The sequence below is a fragment of the Panthera onca genome, chromosome B4 (assembly GCF_046562875.1).
Source record: "Panthera onca isolate mPanOnc1 chromosome B4, mPanOnc1 haplotype 2, whole genome shotgun sequence".
Lineage (NCBI taxonomy): Eukaryota > Metazoa > Chordata > Mammalia > Carnivora > Felidae > Panthera > Panthera onca.
In genome coordinates this window covers 132,481,433-132,500,931 of record NC_138345.1, presented here as the reverse complement: position 1 = coordinate 132,500,931, position 19,499 = coordinate 132,481,433, and the positions used below count along the sequence as shown (strand labels likewise).

Genomic DNA, 19,499 nt, shown 5'->3' with positions numbered 1-19,499 from the left:
ACATCCCATCACGCCTTGCAGCTCTGAATTCTGTGATCTCGATGCTCCCCAGAGCAAAGCACACAGAGCAGCCGCTTTGATAAGGCCCTCCCCTCTTCTCGGGGCTTCTCAGCCACCACCCCCTGCTCCAGCCCTGTTCTTCCTTCTGAGGGCAGCGGGAAGGTGACCTTTACCAAGCACTCGCTCCACACTTGGCTGACTGTTCGGCTCCCATCATCTAGCTTCTTCTTCTCAGCCACTCAGGGCGAGAGGGGGCTGTTATTACCCCCACGTTAAAGGTGAAAAACTGAGGCACAGAGGCAGGAAGCGGTACCCAGTCTTAGAGCCCCCGTTTCCTCGACATGCCCCACCCTGGTCCTCTGCAGCGCAGTGGGGCCGTGCAAGGCACACAGTAAAGTTAACGCTGTGAGTGTGTGTATATGTGTGCACTGAGTAAAATGTATTTCTTACTGACTGATCAACGAAAAAGGTCCGAGAGATTCTACCCAGACAGACAAACAGCTCCTTGGTGCTCACCTTGAACCTTCCCTGCACTCAGGCCTTGGCTCAGGTGGTCACCTCCACCAGGAATGTCTTTTCCCCCATGGTCCTGTGTGCAGGCCTTGCCTGGTCAGCCCCTCTAACAGGCGTGAGTCTGGTCTCCCCCCTCTAGGTCTGTACCTCACTGCCGGGATCCATCGGTCCCCAGGCAACCTGGGGTTCCACAAAGAGCACAGGCTTTGGGGGCACCCGGCCCTGGGTTAAAAGCCTGACTCTCCACTAACCAGCACGTGATCCATCAAATAGCTTGCTTCCTTTCTCTTGAACCTCAGTTGCTCTGTCTATAATAGGGGCGCAATAACGCCCATCGTGCCAGCAAGTCGGGCAGATTTCAGTGAAACAGGCGGCCAACACCTAGCACAGAGCCCTCCCTGCCAGAAGAAGCTGTGCCCCCTGCCCTTCACCCCACCCCCCACTCCAGTCTCCCGGGCCCCAGCCCGTGCGCTGGTGCCAGGCCTGAGCGGCCTCACCTGGAAGATGACGATCCAGGCGTAGCCGATGTTGTCAAAATTGATGGCACCCTTGTGGGGGTTGGCGCTGCCCGTGCGGCACACGTTATAGTAGCGGTTCCAATTGACACAGAGCCCGCTGGCATTGAGGTCCTGGCGCCCCGCCCCGAAGTCGTAGACATCATCCTTGGACAGGCAGCACTCACGGCCCTGCTCCTTGAGTGGGGGGATCTCGTGGCAGCCCATGATGCCATTGTCCCCCGAAAGGGAGCAGATGAAGGGCATCTCGTCGTCCTCCTCTGGCTGGTAGTAGGGGGGCAGGGCCACATCCCCTTGTCTGTGCACAGGTGATGGCGGGGGGGGGGGGGGGGAAGAAGAGAAGGGGAGGGGTCACCACCAGGAGGAGCAGGAAGGGGAAGGCCACGTAGTGTGACAGAACTGTCCCAACAGGTCCTGTCACTGCCTCTAGACCTTTGCCTATGTTGTTCCCCCACCTGGGACGCCCTTCCCCATGGTCAAAAAATCTCCCACTGACCCACTGCAGTCAGTTCTAGGGTCCCTTCCCTAAGGGGGCCTCCTCAGGATGGAGCAGGGCTAGTCCCTGACCCGCTGTGGCCAGACTGTGCCCTGCACACACCCACATTGCTCCTAGGGCATGTGTACACAACTTCTCTTGGAGCCTGAAGCTCTTTTAGGACAAGGACGGGGTCTCAGGCTCCCCAGTCCCCATACACTGTTTGGTCAGCACAGAGTACACGTTTAATCAACAAACGTTGAATTCTACTGATCCAACAGATGAGGATCTGATCCTCTGCCTGCCCTACCCCTTCCCATCTATGTAACCTTGGGCTGTTAACTTCCTCTCTCCAGACCTCAATTTCCTCATCTGTAGGACAGAGATGACAATCTTTGCCCTACCCATCCTGTGAGGTTAAACAATGAGTCATTGCAACCCAATCAAAATCCCAACTTGTTTGTGTCTGTGGAACCTGGACAGATGGTTCTAGGATTTATCTGGATGGAAGAATAGGCAAGACAGTTTTTTTAAAAGGAGAAAGAGGAGTGGAGTCCAGTCTTACAAGAGAGCGAAATACAACTACAATTATTACTAGAGTGTATAGTACTGCAAGAGGAACAGAAAGATTCATGGAACACCACAGAGCACAGGGACAAACCCATACATAAAACAACTTAGTCTATTACAGAAACACCTTTTCAGATCCATGGGAAGAAGAAGAATTAAACAATAAATGCTTCTGAGACAACTGTTATCTGGAAAAAGAATAGATCCCTACCTCACACCATATACAAAAATAAACTTCTTGAAGACTTGGTATCAAAAGAAAAAAAAAGAATGTAAATAATCTCATTATTAATTATTTATATTGATTGCACATTGAAAATAGTAATCTTTTGGATATATTAGGTTAAGCAAAATATATTACAAAATTTAAAATAATAAACTTCTGGTGGATTAAAAATTATAAATGCAACAAACATAATCACAAAAATATTACAAGAGAATGGAAAATATTTCTGTTAACTCAAGATATATAAGGCCTGGGATACCTGGGTGCCTCAGTCAGTTAAGTGTCTGACTCTTGGTTTCGGGCTCAGGTCACGATGTCACATTTCATGAGTTTGAGTCCCGCATCGGGCTCTGCATTGCCCGTACAGAGTCTGCATGGGATTCATTCTCTTTCCCTCTCTCTCTGCCTCCTCTCTTTCTCTTCCTCTCTCTCTCAAACAAAATAAATAAACTTAAAAGAAATAATTGAGAAAAAAAAGATATACATGTAAGGCTTTCCTGGATAAAATATACAAATCCAAATTCTACAAAGGCAAAGTTCAAGATTGACTATATACAAATGTAAAACTTCTATGAGACAAAAGAGAGCATACTAAGTAAAAAGACAAGCTAAATAAATAAATAAATAAATAAATAAATAAATAAATAAAAAGTAGAGGTAGGCAAACTTTCTCTGTAAAGGGCCAGATAGGGCCATATGGTCTCTGTGCCAATTACTCAGCTGCACTCTTGAAATGTGAAACAGTCATAGGAAATAGGTAAACAAGTGGGTATGGCCGTGTTCCAATAAAACTTTATTTACAAAAACAGGCTAGAGATTGCCACTGCCCTGGGATAAGTATTGGCAATATATAAAACAAATAGAAGACATCTAGACTATGTTAAAACCACCTGTCACTCAAAACCACCTGTGCCCCCACTAGGGGGTAAAAGGACAAAAGAAAAAAGAAAAGAAAAGAAAAGAAAAGAGAACAGAAAAGAGAAGAAAAGAGAAAAATTTCACAGAAGAAATAAAAATGGCCAAGATGCTTGGCAGGGAGTGGGGGGAAGCCAACGTACCAATATACAGGAAGAGACGCTCACTTGACTAATAACAGGAAAATGCAAACAAAACTCACACCGAGATCATTTTACACCCATCCAAATGGCAAATATTTCAGGCCGATGGTACTGAGTGCGAAAAGAGTGAGTACAAACACACATGCGCATACACTGTTGGTGGGAGTGTAAATTGATATAAACTTTTCAGAGGGCAATTTAGCAGCATCCGCCAACAATGAACACGTACACATCCAAGCCAAATACAAATGGCCACCTGGCAGTAATAAAGACACCCCTGCAATTCAGTGGAAAAAGGGTGGACTTCCCAACCAATGCTGCTGGGACAACTGAATATCTGTACAAAAAGGGAATCTGTACATACCACAGTAAGAGACGGAATACAGACCTAAATGTGAAAGATAAAACAGGAGAGCTTCTAAAAGAAAACACTGGAGGATATTTTCATCACCTTGGGTTAAGAAAAGATTAAACTGGACACAAAAAGCAATACTGAAAAAACGACTGGTAATCTGGACTTCATTACAACTAAGGGCTTCATCGTCCAATAGCACCATTAAGAGAGTGAAAATGGAACAGGCTGGGATTAGATCTCTGCAACATATCTATCCACCAAAGGACTCAAATCGAGAATACAAAGAACCACTGCAAATTTATAATAAAAAGAAAGACCACCCAATCTAAAAACAGCAAAAGACTGTAACAGACACTTCATAAGAGGATACACGTGAAAAGTGCCAACCGTCACTAGTCATCAGGGCAAAACAAATTAAAACCACAAAAAGGTACCACTGCACTCTCCCTGGAAGAGTGACAGTGAAAAGGACTGACGTACCAAATGTCGCTGAGGATGCCGGGCCACCGGAGCTCTCAGACTTTGCTAGCAGACATTGAACGCAACCATCTTGGAAAGCCATTTGACGAAATCTACTAAAGCTAAACGTACATGCACCCTTAACAATTCCACTCCTGGGTATTTACCCAAAAGAAAGGATGGCTATATCCACCAAAGATATGTACGAGAATACGCATGAGTCATAAGAGCCAAAAAAGAAAAAAAAAAAAAAAAAAAAAACAGGAACAACCCAAGTCAACAGTAGAATGAAAAAAAAAAAAAAATAAGTAGTCGTATATTTGCTCAATATATACCCACAGCAACGAAAAAGAAATAAAACCCACAAGAACGTGGGTGAATCTCAAAGACACATTACACTGAGCCAAAGAAGCAGACACAAAAGGTAGCATCCTGTATGACTGCATTTAAAGAAACCTCAAGAACAGGCAAAACAAATCTACGGCGATAGAGGTCAGAATAGTGGCCGCTTTGGGGTGAGGGGGACAGGAACCGGCAAGGGGCGGGAGGGAGCCTCCCTAGGCCCCCTAAGTTTCTCTGGGTAGCTTTACATTGGTGTGGACCCACGTAAGACATCATTCAGCTCTACACTTTAGTTGTGTCCAGTGCTAAATGCAATTTGTATCTTTAAGAAAGAAGCATAAAAATATACACACACTTTGGGGTGCCTGGGAGGCTCTCAGTTAAGCGTCCGACTCTTGGTTTAGGCTTGGGTCGTGATCTCATGGTTCATGGGATCAAGCCTCAAGCTGGGCTCTGGGCTGGCAACACGGAGCCTGCTTGGGATTCTCTCACCCTCCCTCTCTCTCTCTCTCTCTGTCCTTCCCCCACTCATGCGGGCACTTGCATACACACAACCTCTCTCTCAAAATAAATAAATAAACTTTAAAATATATGTGTGTGTGTGTGTGTGTGTATACACATACACTTTGACCAGCGATGATGAGTCTAGCCATTGATCCCACGTGTACATAAGGATCACACGTGTACAGGATGCGTCCTGCAGCCCCGTACGGAAGAACAAAAACTTGGAAACCACGCAATGTCCATCAACAGGGGCTGGCGAGATGAACTGCCTTTTATCCGTGGAATAAGAAACCCTGGTGTAAAACGCCCTCAAGACACATTGTCAAAGCAATTCGCATATTTAAAGTCTGTCTGCGACGCAAACGGCCGTGTGTGCAGGTAACACTTCAGACGGAACCCGGGAGAAGGGACCAGACGCCTCGCAGAGGACATCAGTCCTGGGTTCAGATTCCGGACCCCGCCACTTCCTAGCTGGGCAGTACTGTCCTGACTCTGTGCCCCAGAACCCTCAAACAGACCGTGTGGGGTCTCCCCAAGGGCTCATGAGACTGAAGGGATGCTCTGAGCACCCTCACCGGAGGCAGGCGCTGCAGGCAGGGGAACCTGGGTTCTCACACCGGCTCTGATGTTGCCAACCTTGCCCTGGAGCAAGATACCCCTCTCTTGGCCTCTGCCTCCCAGTCTCCACAAGGGGTCAGATTTAAGCATTACCTCAGTCACACCTGTTGCACTGGAGCACGTCATCAGTGTCAACCAGGTAAATACACCAGTCTAGAGACACCCAACAACCAAGTAAGTGAACTCACCGGTGTAATTTCGGGAGGAAATCAAGCAGGCTAATGCCACAGAGTGTCTGGGAGTAAGGGGGTGGTGAGGGAAGGCCTCCAGCAGGTGGTGACCTTGGGGCTGAGGCGGGACAATGAGGAGGAGGCCACGGAATGACCTAGGGAAAGACCCGTGTGGGACAGAGGGGTCTGGAACTGTCCTGAACCCCCAAAGCTGAGAGCTCATACCCACACACCTCCATCTTTGAGGACCAGCCCGGGAGAAGTGGGTGCCCCCCGCTTCCTGCTGCTGTGGGGCCCACCTCTTGCAAGTGACTGACACAAGAGCAGGCCCCTACGAGCCCACGGGATCCTTCCCACAAGGGTGCCCCTTCTCTGGTCCCCGTGGCAATGGGGGCAATGGGAGGGTGAACCGGTCCCCTCCCCCGTCCTCACCCCGGCTCTCTGGGTTAGCTTCCTCTCCACAATTGACAGGACATGTGAGAGAAAGCGGAGCCCACCCCGGAGGGCGTCCCAAGCCTCCCGCAGTCGTCCTCCGTCCACGAGAGCCCCTCGGTGGAGGCACCTGTGACCAGTTCCCCAAGGGCAGAAACTCTGCCTTCTGTTGTGTCCTGAGCCCTAAGCACGGGCTTGGCAAGAGCTGACACTTGAGTGCTGCTCTCGAGCGAGAGGCTGGTTCGGTCCCCCCGGGGCCTGGCACAGGGCAGGAGCCCGCCGAGGCGCAGCAACGTGTCAGCATCCTCCCGTCCAGACGCATCCATGCGGGTCCAGACGCACGCCCAAACACGCCGCTCCTCCCTCACCGCGGAAATTCCACAGATGTCAACTCTCCCAGGCAACTCAACCCGACTCCTCCAAGAGCCAGAGCTGGACTTCTGTTGAGACGGCTTTTGACGATCACCTCTCTGGGGTGGGGAGCCCACCCACCCGCTTATCGAGGCAAACGGGCCGACTGTGACCTTTCCTGGATGACTGGGAGTCAGCAAGAGGGATGTCTGTGCTGGAATTGGGCCAGGTTCGGTGTCTGCCTTTGAGGGTTTCTGCCTTCTTATTCCCTGTTGGCATCACGTCTGCCTGGGTCTCAGCTGTCCTTTCCCCTCCTGTTCGAGCCCCCAGTTGGCCGCTTCCACTCTGCTGGCCCCATTCCCAATTACCGAGTAAGTTAAAACTGCGTATGAAGTAAGAGTCACTAGGAGCTAAATTCGCACCTGAGGGCCTATTTGAGCCCGGGACTCTGTGACACCCATTTTGAGAGCTCAGTGGCCTTTTGTGCTCCTTTTAGCGTCCAGCCACTCACGGGAGACCCACCACCAGCGCACCTGAGCACATTCCTTGGCTTCTCTCCACTCCTGGGAGTAAGGGTTGGGACCGGGTGCTCCACGGGGAGACCCTCCCCGTCCCAAAACATCCAGCACCCCTGCCGCCCCAGGCAAAGCTGGCTGGCTGGCAGCCACCTGGGTGGTGGGGGCGGCACTCACATGGTGAAGTTCTCCTCCAGGAAGCAGCGGTTACGCAGCAGACCCGCCCAGAGCTGCACGCCGATGATGCCGAAGATGAAGAAGACGAAGAAGCAGAGCAGGAGGACGTTCCCCAGCATGGGCAGCGTGTCCAGGAGCAGGTTCACCAGGATCCGCATACCTGTGAGTGGGGGAGGGCAGAGAGACTGTCAGCCTTGCGAGCAGAAGTCCCAGGAGGACAGAGAGAGAGCAGGCTTAGAGAAACAGAGACAAGGGCACGGAGAGGAGAGGTGGGGACACGCGGGCAGGGGCTCCTTGGGGCTCCCAGCCTGCTCAGGGGCCATTAAGCAGACCTTCTCCTTGATGCCTGCCCCTCTGCCCAGAGGCCACAGAAATGGCTCTGGGCCCCACCACTCTTCCACCAGATTCCGGATGAAAAAGCAGGTGTTTACGGGGCACTGTTTATGTGCCAAACTCTCTTCTGGGTAATGCACAAATCTGATGTCCTTCAGAGACCTTGAGCCAGTCCCTTCCCCTCTTAGAAGAGAAGGTCCTCAGCAAAGGGGCCCAAGAAGACAGCAGCCACCCTGCAAAGGTTCCCCAGCTCCAGAGCCGCACCCAACTCTCCTGACGCTCCCACCCCACAGAGCAGATGGGGGAACGCACTCCACTTCCAGCCCCATCCCACTCTTACCACCCTTCACATCTACTTCCCTATCCTTCCCTTCGGCCCCTCCTGCCCTGGGCTGACCCATCCACATGCCCTCTCCCTTTCACAGGCTCAGTCCCAACCCCTGGCACCCCCCACCCCTCCGTCTGCCCCCTTGACTCCACGAATGGAGCTCTGGACACCCCAGTCAATGCAGAATCCACAGGAGCACAAACCCCAGGCAGATGGGTCACCTCCCTGGTTTGGCCCAGCCACCTTTCCCAGCCCTAAGAAAACATCCCCACTCCCCCACTCTAGTCCCCATGGTTTGCCTGGGCTGCCGTGGAGATCACATGACATGGGCCTGACCAATCAGCACATCCTGTTCCTCTAGCCCCAGTGACTGGTCCAGAATAGGCATGTGACCCCAGCCAGGACCAATGAGGGTCAACCCTGAGACTTCAGCTGAAACTACAGGGGGAAATGCTCTCTTTGTGCAGAGGTTGCAAGCTGGGCAGACTTAAGGCCGGAGCTGCTGGGCCCATCTTGCCTCAGCAGGGCAGCACCCGCCTACAATTGAAGCCAGCCCAGGAAAAACAGAGCCCAGGACACAACAGGGACAATTCTCGACAACAGCCTGGAAGGACCGCAGGAGGTGAACCTTATGAAATTGCTGTAAAATGTGCAGGTACGATACCATGAATTTTTCTTGGGAGAAGATCCACACGAGTGTCTGTGGTCCCAAAGAAGGTCAGGAGTGATGGATCACTCTTGAGGACATACCTTCCAAGCTCCTGTGAGATCTGACTCTACCTACCTCTCTAGCTTCAGATCTCTCTCTCTCTCTCTCTCTCTCTCTCTCACACACACAGACACACACACACACCCTCTCACCAATTTGCATCCTATGGTTAGCAGTACCAAATTATTTGAAGTTCCCTAAACATATTATGGGATTTCACACCTCCATGCTTTTCCTCATGCTTTCTGGAACACTCTTCCATCTCTCTTATGCCTGGCGAATCCCTATTCAACCACCACAGCCCAGCTGAAGCTCTATTTTCCCTCTGTAAAGACTTCCCCTATTCCATCCCAGGTAGAGTCCATCCCTCTCTCTTCTGCTCTGGGCAATCTCAGCACCTCTGACCTAGGGTGACTTGCACAGTTGTGCAAGTTGCATACCGCACAATCTTGGAGGCCCCATTCACTACGTAGCCTTCTAGCGCTAGTGTATTATTATTTGTTTACCCCTTCCTCTTCCATTGGGCTGTAAGCTCCTGGGAGCAGGACCTGTGTCCAGTCAGCATTCTCAGAACCCAGCAGTTCCTAGCCCAGAACAAAGCCTCAGCCAACATTTGTTGAATACGTGATGAGTCATGAGGAAAGAATGGAAGATTGGAGAAGGGAGGATGTAAAGATGGTGACAAGGAGAACAGTGGCCCTATTCAGATTTTTATTTATTCCAGGGGTGATGCTAAGGTGGTTGTTAACGAGGGTAGTTACTTCGGATTTGCATCACGAGCTCTGTGTGGAGTGATTTCCAATCAATAATTAATGCCTGCCCCGTCCTCCCTCCCCACAAAACTAGGTCAGCCTCCTCCCGGAGAAGGCAATGGGTCTCCCTGGCAGGCTGCTGCCTCCAGTTGAGAGCAGGCCAGGGTGGCTGAGGGCTAAATACCTCACCCCCACCCTCACCCTCAATAGGGATAGCCCAGGGAGTGTTGGGAAGGGAAACAAGGAAATAGACCAAGCACCCTTGCGATCCATCCAAATCCGGGCACCTTCCTGGAGGGACTGACTTGAGCTGGGCCCTGCAGGATGACAGGAGCTTGTGGCAAACGCACAAAGGTATGACCGTTCAGAGAGCGCATCGAGGCCATGCTTGGGAGTGGCCGCAAAGCGGGATCTAAGGAGCGAGGGGCCCTGTGCTAGGGGACTGGTCAGGGAAGGCCATGAGCAGATTCTAAGCAGGCTGAGCCCTTGGACAGGGCAGTCCTAGAGGATGGGACAGCGGCAGGACGCAAGCAGCCATGTGAGAAGGGGCTGGGTCAGAAAGGCCTTGAGGGAGCAGGTGGCTCTGAGCCACCCCAGCCTGACTGCTCCATGGCTGCCCCCCCATCCCCCAGCCTTTGTTGCTCGATTAATTACATTTCCCTTGTTCTCCAGGATATTGAAATTCTGAAAGGCTCCTCAAAACCTGCCTGGCTGGCTTCCCTGAATGGCAGCCCGTCCGTCCCCCTTCCCCTCCTCCCTCTGCCAAGCCAGGCCCCAGCTCACTCCACAGCCCTCCCTTGGGCCCAGGGAGTCCCAGGGCCACTGAGCCAAGGCATAATTAGCTAATTAGGGACTCAGAACGAATCCATCTTTCCGTGCCAGGGAAAAGGGGCCACAGGATTAGGGAGTCAGGGAGGACCCCGCGAGACCCCAGCTAATCCTCCTTTTATGCCTGCAGCCAAGTAATTAGCTAAGGCACGTCGTAGGATGGTTCCTCTCTGCCCTCAGTTCCCCCGGCACTGGGCTCAGAAGGTGGAGGCAGAGAGGAGAGGCAGAGAAAGAAATGGAGACAGAGGACAGAGATGGAGAGAAAGACCAAGAAAGGCAAAGACAGAGATGTCTGCCTCAGACCATCCTTCCTACTCAAGTCGAAGCACACCTATCCCCAGCCCAGCCCTCCTCCTCCAGGCAGTCTCTGATTTCCACCCCACACCAGTGAAGCCTTCCTGCCTCCAGTTCCCCCAGGTGTTCACTCACCATCGCTCAGGATGAACTTATCTGGTTTTGCTTTCTTAGTGTGATGTCTCAGGCCTTCGGCCTGGGGTAGAGGCCAGGACCAGACTCCCTGGCAACCCCACGAGTGTGGCTGAAGGCCCTGCTTCCCCAGGCGAGAGGGGAAAGAGGACCCCAGAGGCCCCAGGACATCCAGTGCTTTGGTGAGTGCCCAGAGCACCAGCCCAGGACGGGACGCCTGGGTGCCACTCCTGGTGGGGAAGCCCTGAGGCCGGCCTTGCCCCCGCGGGGCCCCAGTGGCCTCATCTACGGAAGACAGTGGTTCCCATCCGGTCAGCCTCTCGAGGCTGGGACAGGACCTCAGAAGAGGAGCCCCCAGAGCCAGAAGCTGCCAGCAGTCCTTCCACCCCCGTGGGGAAGGTACAAATTCTTAGCCCATCCCCAAGCCCCTATGCACAGGCCCCAGCCTGTCTCCCCAGCCGCACCTCCCTCTGCCCACCACCCCACATCTAACCCTGTGGCTCCAGCCGGCCTGGCAGATGCCCCCAGCATCCCTACTCTTCGCCGTCACACACACACTGCCCCCACCGACAGCACCCTCCCCCATCACCACCTCCAGGATTCCTATCACTATTACCCTGGGGGGGGGGGGGTGCAATGCTAGGTCCACTCCCCAGGACAGCAACACCCCATGCCGGTGTGACCTAGCCAGGCTGACCCCCTTCCAGCCCCCCGGAAAGCCTTCAAACACACTCACAAGGCCATCTCCCCTCCTTTCTTAGACCTCAGCTGAGTGGTCCTCTTTTCTGGCCCCTGGGCTGGGCTGGTAGCCCTGCAGTGAGCTGCCCACTGCCCTGCCCTCCCTCCATCCCAGCACTTATTACGCTGTCGGCCTTCGTCAGTTCATGGCTCTGCCCAAACTGACCGCATCCTAAGCAGGAGGCCCAGAAGGGGTGTTCTGCATCCTCCGATCTAGCCCGGGGCCTGGCAGAGTGGCCCCCGAGGATGGCCACGAAGGAGTGACGGATGGGTGGATGGATCCATTCGACCAATATTTAGTGAGGACCTACTACGTGCCAGGCGCTGTTCTAGGTTCTAGGGGTGCATCGGTTAAAACAAACAAATGAATAAACGGACCAAGTCCCCTGCCCCCAGGAGGTGGACATTCTAGATACGGGTAGGGAGAGACAAAACCACACACATACTAAATAAATAAGTACATCTCCTCATTTGTTGGATGGTGTTACGAAAACAGCAAGTGGAGGAGCAGAAAGGGACGGGGGCGGGGGGCGCCAGGCTGGGCCAGGGGTAGGACAGGTATAACCTGGGGGCCCAAAAGGCCTCGTTCGCAAGACGATACAGGGCACAGACTCACAGGAGGTAAGGGAGTCAGCTGCGTGCCCCCCTGGGAAGAGCTGTCTAGGCAGGTGGAACAGCCAGGGCAAAGACCCAGAGGTGGGGATGAATCAAGGAACACCCAGGAGGCCAGCATGGCGGGAGGGAAGCGAATGAGAGGTGGCGGAAATGGGACTGCCCCGCAGGTGTGAGAACTCCGGCCCCTGTTCCACTGAGCGTCACGCGCAGAAGACAGACGTAGCTGAGGAGGGTTTGAAAGATCACCCCAGCTGCGGGGGCAGGTGGACTATGGCGGGCCGGGGTGGGAGAAGGCGACCCATAGGCAGACAGCCTGCGGGATGCTGTACAGTCGCCCACATGTGACCCCCGGCCTGTGCACACACAGCTCAGGAAGGGGGGCCAGGCCCGTGGGCTCGGTGGCCATATGGCCGCTGCCTCCTGAGGACAGCCCTGCCCTCCCCTGGAACAGAAATGGGGAGCGCTGGGTGGGGGCAGGGGGAGGGGCAAGAGAGCTGTGGCCCTGCTCGCGCCCTCCCTGCCAGGCTTCCTGCGTGACTCTCGGGGGCGCTGAGCCTCCCGTCCATCTGTTCCCATCCCGCCCGGCCTCGCCAGGCCATCGCTCACCTGCCCCTCTGATAATCCACATCTGGCTGGGTCCAGATGACGATGACAGCGGAGGTAGGGGACGTGGCTAAACTCTGGAGCTATTTTGAAGGTCGAGCGATTGATGGGATGTTGGCAGGGGTTGGAGGAAGAGAGGAGGCAGGGCATCTCCAAGGTCTGCAGCCTGAGGACAGAGCCACAGAGCAGCCGTCGCGGGGGACAGGACTCCTTTTGGACACGCGGAGTTTGGAGCGCCCGGTACACGTCCATGTGAAGCCATTTCATAGGCTCGTGGGGCCTGGGGTTCAGGGGAGAGGAATGTAGCCTAGAAGTATCGTGTGGGTGCATCAGGGTGGAGAGAGTCTCTGGATGGCATTTAAAGTTGGGAGCTGGACGGGGCGCCTGGGTGGCTCAGTCGGTTAAGCGTCCGACTTTGGCTCGGGTCACGATCTCGCGGTCCATGAGTTCGAGCCCCGCGTCGGGCTCTGTGCTGACAGCTCAGAGCCTGGAGCCTGTTTCAGATTCTGTGTCTCCCTCTCTGTCTGACCCTCCCCGTTCATGCTCTGTCTCAAAAATAAATAAACGTTAAATAAATAAATAAATAAATAAATAAATAAATAAATAAAGTTGGGAGCTAAAGGGAGACGGACAGTGGGCAAACTGATGGGAGCTGCTCAACCTTTTCACCCTTTTTCACCGGACACCCCTAGACCAGACCCTCTGCTCAGGAGAAGCTGGGCAGCAGCCAGCCAAGAGGGGGCGGCAGCGGGGGACCTGGAAGGAGGTGGGGGGCGGGCTTCCTGAGACGCATCTCCCCTGGAGGTCCGGGGTGCTGTCTGCAGACAAGAGCTGTCAGCCCAGATTAGCGCAGCCACTCTGCCAGACCAGCTCAAGTAGAAAGAACCAGATCTGCGCCAGCCTCCACCAGGGGTGCAGCCCGCAGCCAGGAGAAAGGGTGCCAGGCTGAGGGCAAAGGGGGCCGAGGCTGCGGCTGGCCCAGGGGCGCCCCCCTCTCGGAGGCCTGGCTAGGTCAGGGGAGGGTGCTGAGCGAACGGGAGAGGCCGTCTGCTGTTCTTGCCATTGCCAAGGCCAACTAATCAGGGGCACAGTGGGTGCCAGGGAGGCCCAGCTGGGCAGCATACGGCCGTGCTGCTGAGGACACAGCTGCTGGCCCCAGTCCAATGGAGGAGGGGCCTGGGGGCTGATGAGGGGCCTCGGTGCCCCCTCCTGAGTTGGGAACAGATGCCAGCCAAGGAGTGTGCGCCCCTAACCCTCCATCCCCGTGCTCACGCCCCAGGGTGGTCCTAGCCCCTGTCCCACAGAAGGTCCCGGAACCCACTGTGGCCCAAAGAACTCCCACTCATTCTTCAAATGTCCTGTTCCCCCCTCCTCCATAAAACCTCCTCAAAGTAACTATTAGTGATGCTTCCCCTCAGTCCCCGCTGCCTCCATTAGAACATGTGTCCCACTGGCCCATAGGTCCTGGCTAGGGTATCTGCCTGCAGAGAATGGGCTATGTCTACTCTCCATGGCCCCTTAGTGAATGCTACTTTGGATGAATGAATGAATGAATGAATGAATGAATAGTAGCCCACTCCCTTGACCTGGTATCCTGTGCAGGAATTGCTCCCTCCTGATTTGTAGAGTAGAACTTGAACTTGATTGCAGGGGAGGGGCAGAACAGCTCTCACCCTGCCCCCACCCCCCTAGCATTTCCCCATTCACACACCTGGCGTCTCTTCCTGTTCCCAAGTCAGGGTCTCGCTAGGTGTTCTGGCCTCATGTTTTCCCACCTACCTCCTTCTCTTCCAAGAAGGCAGCAGCCCTGGGGAAATCAGGCCCTGCACCCATCTCCCCTCCTCTCTCCCCCACTCCTCCTCTCCCTACCTTCCCCCTGGGGGCTGCCAGGCCTTTCTCTGCAGGGTGGCTTGGGAGCCCCTGTGGGCACAAAGGACAGACAGCCCTGAAGTCCAAGGTGTGGCCTGGGGTGGAAGCCTCCTCCAGCTGCCCCCAAGACCCAAGAAAACACACACTTCAAGCGAAACTGCCCAGATTTTCACGCAAACTCTGTTTCAAAGTGAGTCTCCCAGCTTCCTTTCCGACAGATGCCCCGCAAGGCAGAATCCAAGAAGAAATCCTGGGGCCTCCTTCACCCATGCTCAGAATGGCTGGCCTAACCACAGCCCAGCCGGGCATGAACCTGGGTGGAAAGGGCCAGAGCAGGCCTGGGGTGAGGGGCACGGTGCCAGCCATGAATTCAGGGCCCCTCGGCCTGACGGGCAATTGAAAACGTGCCTGTAAGACCAGATCATTCGAACGCCTCTCACTCTGAAACCAGGGCTCTGAGGATCTCTGAAACCAAGAGTCTAGGATTCTGAGGCTTGACGAGTTTAAGATTCTCTATGACTCTCGGCAAGATTAAGCCCACCAGGATCCCACGCAATCGGTATACGGCACGGGTACCTTACCAGGAGCCAGTGTTGTGCGGACATTTTGCTGCCCTGGTCTAGCAAGGGAGGGCTGGGACCCCATTTTATGGGTGGGGAAACTGAGGCCTGAGAGGCGGAGCCACTGCTCCAAGATCCCAGATGCAAACCCGAGTCTAACTGCTCTGGATGCTGTGATCTGTAGCCCCAGCACTGGGACCCTCCTCCCTCTGTGCGAGAAGCTGGGATGGGCCGGTTCACTGGGCACCTGCTGTACTCCTGGGGTGCAGACTAACTCACGTGGAGGTGCTACGTGCATCCTCATTGTGCAGACAGGGGACCGGAGCAAGACAGGAACCTTTCCCCAGGTCCCGAAGCTAATTAATGCAGGACCAAGCTTTGAAGACTGGCAGGAATGTTCTGTATGAACCGCCCTGCACCCCTGCCTCCTGCCTAGACTTGTCCCCGTCAGGTCGCATGGAGCCCAGTGCCACAGGAGCTCTGTGCTCTTGACAGCGGAAGGTGTTCAGAAAGGGCCCCGAGGGCATCACTTCTGCTTTGACCCTGGATGTGGGCAGGGACTTTCCTGATGGCCTGTAGATGGTGTGGCTGTCTGGGACGCTACAAGTCACAGGGAGGAGAAGGCTGTAAAAAGGAGCAAAAAGCTCTGGGGTCGTGAGAACACAGGTTCAAGTCCGACCTCAGACCCCCCCTGCCCCCACCGCTATGTGGCCTTGGGCACTCTACTCAATCACTCTCTGTCTCGGTTTCCACATCTGTAAGTGGGCATCGTAATGGCACCAACATCCTAGAGCTGTTACGAAACAAGATGATCCAGCCAGGCAAAGCACCGTGGCGAACTTGCCCATTTCAGCCATTTATCATTATTAGTAAATCCCTAGAAGACGTGGAAAGCTCCCCTCCTGCCTTCCCCTGACATGCGGCCCCCTGCCCACCCAACATTTCCACCTTCTGCACGTGCAGGTCGGTCTGCCAAAAATGCCCTCTCCAACCCTCTGTGTGCTTGGTGATTGTCTCCCCAAATCAGCCTCCGCAAAGATGCCCTGATGCCCCCGCCCTGTCCTCAGTGTTCTAGTACCTTCTCACAAGAGTAACACCTACTGACCACTTACTGCACCCAAAGTTCTATGCTAAGCTCTTTACACACATGATGGCATTTCATTCTTACAAAACCGTATAGAAATTGGTATTATTAACCCCATCTTACTGTTGGAAAATGGAGGCCTGGAGAGGAGCATGGGGGCCCAAGGCCCCACAATGGGCAAGTGGAAGGCCTGGGACTAGAACCTGGGCCTGTGCGTGTGGAGCAGAGCTTCAGCTCCTGGTCCCCCAGCTGGGACCTGCCGGTGGCCTCCCCCCATAGCTCTGCCGGCCTTGCCTCCCTGTCTGTGGGCCCTGCCCTGGGAGCACATTTCCTGCCTCTCTGCATCACCGCCACCCCAGGCCCAGCCCAGAGGCCCCTGCACAGGGGTGGGTTACTGCTGAACCCGGGACCGTGAGCTGGGTGAGCTCTGAGGGTGGGCAGTGGCCCAGGCCAGGCTCAGTGTCCCCAGCAGCTTCCCACAAGCCTCCTGGCCTCCCTCGCACCCCTCTCCACAGCCGGGGCTGAGGCGCAGGCTGGTCGACTCTAGATGTGGGCCAGCAACTCAGACTCAGTGGGCTCGGGGCCTAGCAGTGACTCGGCTGGTTTCTTACTGGAGAAAAAAGGCACTATTCATATTTAAATGGCATGGCGTGGCCAATGGGCTTTGGGAGGCACCACAACATGCTTAAGGGGTGTGCAGGCCTAAGGGGTGTGCAGGCCGAGTGAGGAGTGAGGCCCGGAGTGAGGCCTAGAGTTGCCTGATTGCCCGGATGGCGCACTTTTAGAGATGATCCAGCCCCATCTTGCCAAGGCCCAGAAAAGGATAGTGATTTATGAAGGCCACAGCAAGGAACCAGAACCCAGCCTCCTGACTCGCAATCTGGTGCTTTCCTCTCTCCCTCCCTCCCTCCCCAACCTTCTCCTCCATGCCCTGCTTCCCTTTAGCCATCAAAGGCAGACCTGTGGGGCCAGGTGGAGGGACCGATTTCACAAGGTTTGTAAAGAGCACCATGACTCCCAGGTGCCCCAACCGTCCTGGGCAAAGTCAAGAACTACACATTAATCCAGTCCCTCCTCTTGCTTTGTGCAAGAGTAGAGAAACTGAGGTCCAGAGACACGGGGGGGACTTCCCAGGTCACACAGCAGGCTCCCGGCAGGGCCAACAACCAGCACTTGCATTCCCTGACAACCCAACTAAGTCCTCCTGGCGGATCATGCGGAGGCTTTTGCAGCCGTTGCTGTCCTTTTTAAATTGCAAGTAGCCACCCGGCTCTCCACGGTTTTGCAATTAATAGCCCATAATTTCACTAGCGCCAACTCCCTAGGCTGCCACCTAGTGGCCAAGCTGAAAGCCACAGGCCATGGTTGAAAAGAGGGCGCCCCCGGGGGCCGAAGAAACTCTAAAGACAAACAGGAGGACTTGGAATGTTTCAGGGCAACATCTAGAGAAAAAGGAGGCAAGCAACCGAATCTCTCTAAAAGGCACTTGTAAGAACCTGTGCCACCCTCCCCATGCCACCCGTTCGCTGGCGACTCGGGGCAGAGGGCAAAGCTGTCCCTCCTGTAAAGGAAGCCCAACCGCGCTCTAACAGCCTGAGGCTCCTGTTAATTAAATTCCTCATCAGTGTGAATTCATCCTAAGGTCTCTTTCCCAGGGGAGCGCAGGGTGGTTTCTAAGTGGGGGGAGGGGACGGACGCAGCGGGTATGGTTTGGATCCCGGAGGGTCTGTGCCCCCAACGCTCCCCCACGCCGGGGTCTGAGCCATTCTTTGCCAGCTGCGAGGCGCAGTCAGCTCTGAGCAGGAAACACATTCCCCATCGACGGGGCCCGGGCCTCCCAGTCTCGCCTGTTGGCAGGCAGGAGGCCCCACGGGAAGAGGCCGAACTCCTCTCTGGGTGCTCCAGGCCACGCAGCCTCCAAAACTGGAGTCTCCGGGAGCAAGGGGCCCATCGCCGTCCTTCTCCAGAGAACCAGGCAGGCTGGTGCTGGGGACCCGGAAGTGACCTCCACAGCCAGGAGCCGCCTAATGAGCTCCTCACCCGGGGCAGTGAGAGAGGGAGGAAGGGGGCCCAGGGAGAGACACAGGCGCCACCCACCTCACGTGCGCACACACACGTGCACACACGTGGTCGCCTGTGGTCACAGAGACCCTCATACCCACGTGCACGCACACCCGGATGTACAGAAACTCCCCCTTGGAGACCCGCATCCTGTCCCCTCCTCTCGTAAACCTTCTCTTCTCAAATGTCCCGTCACATCGCTGTTCCGGGGCCGTCAGATCTCACCCTCGCCCAGTGTGTCCACTTCATACATATCTACCGAGCGACTCGAACATACCAGGTGTCGCTGCGGGCGCCCTGTGAATGAAGTCCGCCTTGCGGCCAGCTTCCTCGGAGAAGGGGGTGGGACATGAGGGAGAGGAACACACACTGCAGAAGGTGTGCCCGTTAGAAACTCGGGCTCCAAGTTCCCTGCCGTGTGACCTTGGACTGGTCACGGCCCTCTCTGGACCTCATTTTCCTCATCTGCTAAATGGGCTAAAAATGGTTTTGAACTAGGAGCCTCGCAGGATTGGTGGGGGTGGAAGGGGTTGAGAGAAGCTGGCGCCTAGGATGACCTCGCTGGATGTCCCTCCCCTGCCCCCAAGAGTCTCCCAGGGCAGTGGGAAGCGACCGACATGGTACCACTGAACCGCTCCTCCCACCCCCCCCCCCCCCCATCGCCGATAGCTTTGGTTCTCATCACTCACCCCTACCCCCACCCCTGCCTCCCAACCCCTCCCTCAGGACCTTTGTGGTAGCCCTCAGGGCCCCCTGGGATTTCCCAGCAGGTCAACATATGTGTGGGGAGATGACCCTGTATGTGCGACCTTGAGACGCCAAGAGCCCCCAGGCCCCCTTCGGACTTTGCCCAACCGGAGCCGGCCTGCCCATCTCAGAACGAAGCCATAGTCTGGCCACCCTCTTGGCCACCTTGCTCCACAAATACCCTGGAGCATGGCCTCCCCTGCGCTACCAGGCCTGCCGACAATCAGGCCAGCCCCAGCCTGTCTGGGGAGAGGTTGGCTGGATAGGGCAGGTGACAAAGCCCCAAGGCCCCAGGGTTGAGAATTGGGGGAGTAAGGACCACTCTGACCGTGGAGGAGGAAGAGGTGCCAGGGGCCCTCCCCTCTTCTGCAGATGGCGAAACTGAGGCTCAGACAAGGAAGAGAAGCAAGCGTTCGGATAGAACCAAGGAAAGAGTTGGGCTCAGGACAGACAGAACTCCATGCAGAACCCTGTCCTGCCACTGAATTGCGGTGACACCATGCAAGCCGCTCTGAGCCTTACACGGCGAGTTGAGAGGCTCTGAGTTAGGCATCCGTATGTCAAAT

General features: G+C 55.0%; 1 protein-coding gene across 3 annotated transcripts in view; it reads right to left on the bottom strand.

The window, feature by feature from the left end:
* The window catches only part of CACNA1I (calcium voltage-gated channel subunit alpha1 I), a 116,354-nt gene that overhangs the window by 46,328 nt on the left and 50,527 nt on the right, over positions 1–19,499 (bottom strand). For 2 of the 3 annotated variants that reach the window (XM_060656288.3, XM_060656283.3), the window contains 2 exons: positions 7,281–7,440; positions 1,011–1,326 (listed from right to left, as the gene is read on the bottom strand). In XM_060656288.3, the coding sequence (XP_060512271.3) occupies positions 1,011–1,326; positions 7,281–7,440 (476 nt within the window). Of the gene's footprint in view, positions 1–1,010; positions 1,327–7,280; positions 7,441–8,144; positions 8,233–19,499 lie in introns of those variants that run through there. The other variant, XM_060656284.3, reaches the window with a different exon arrangement.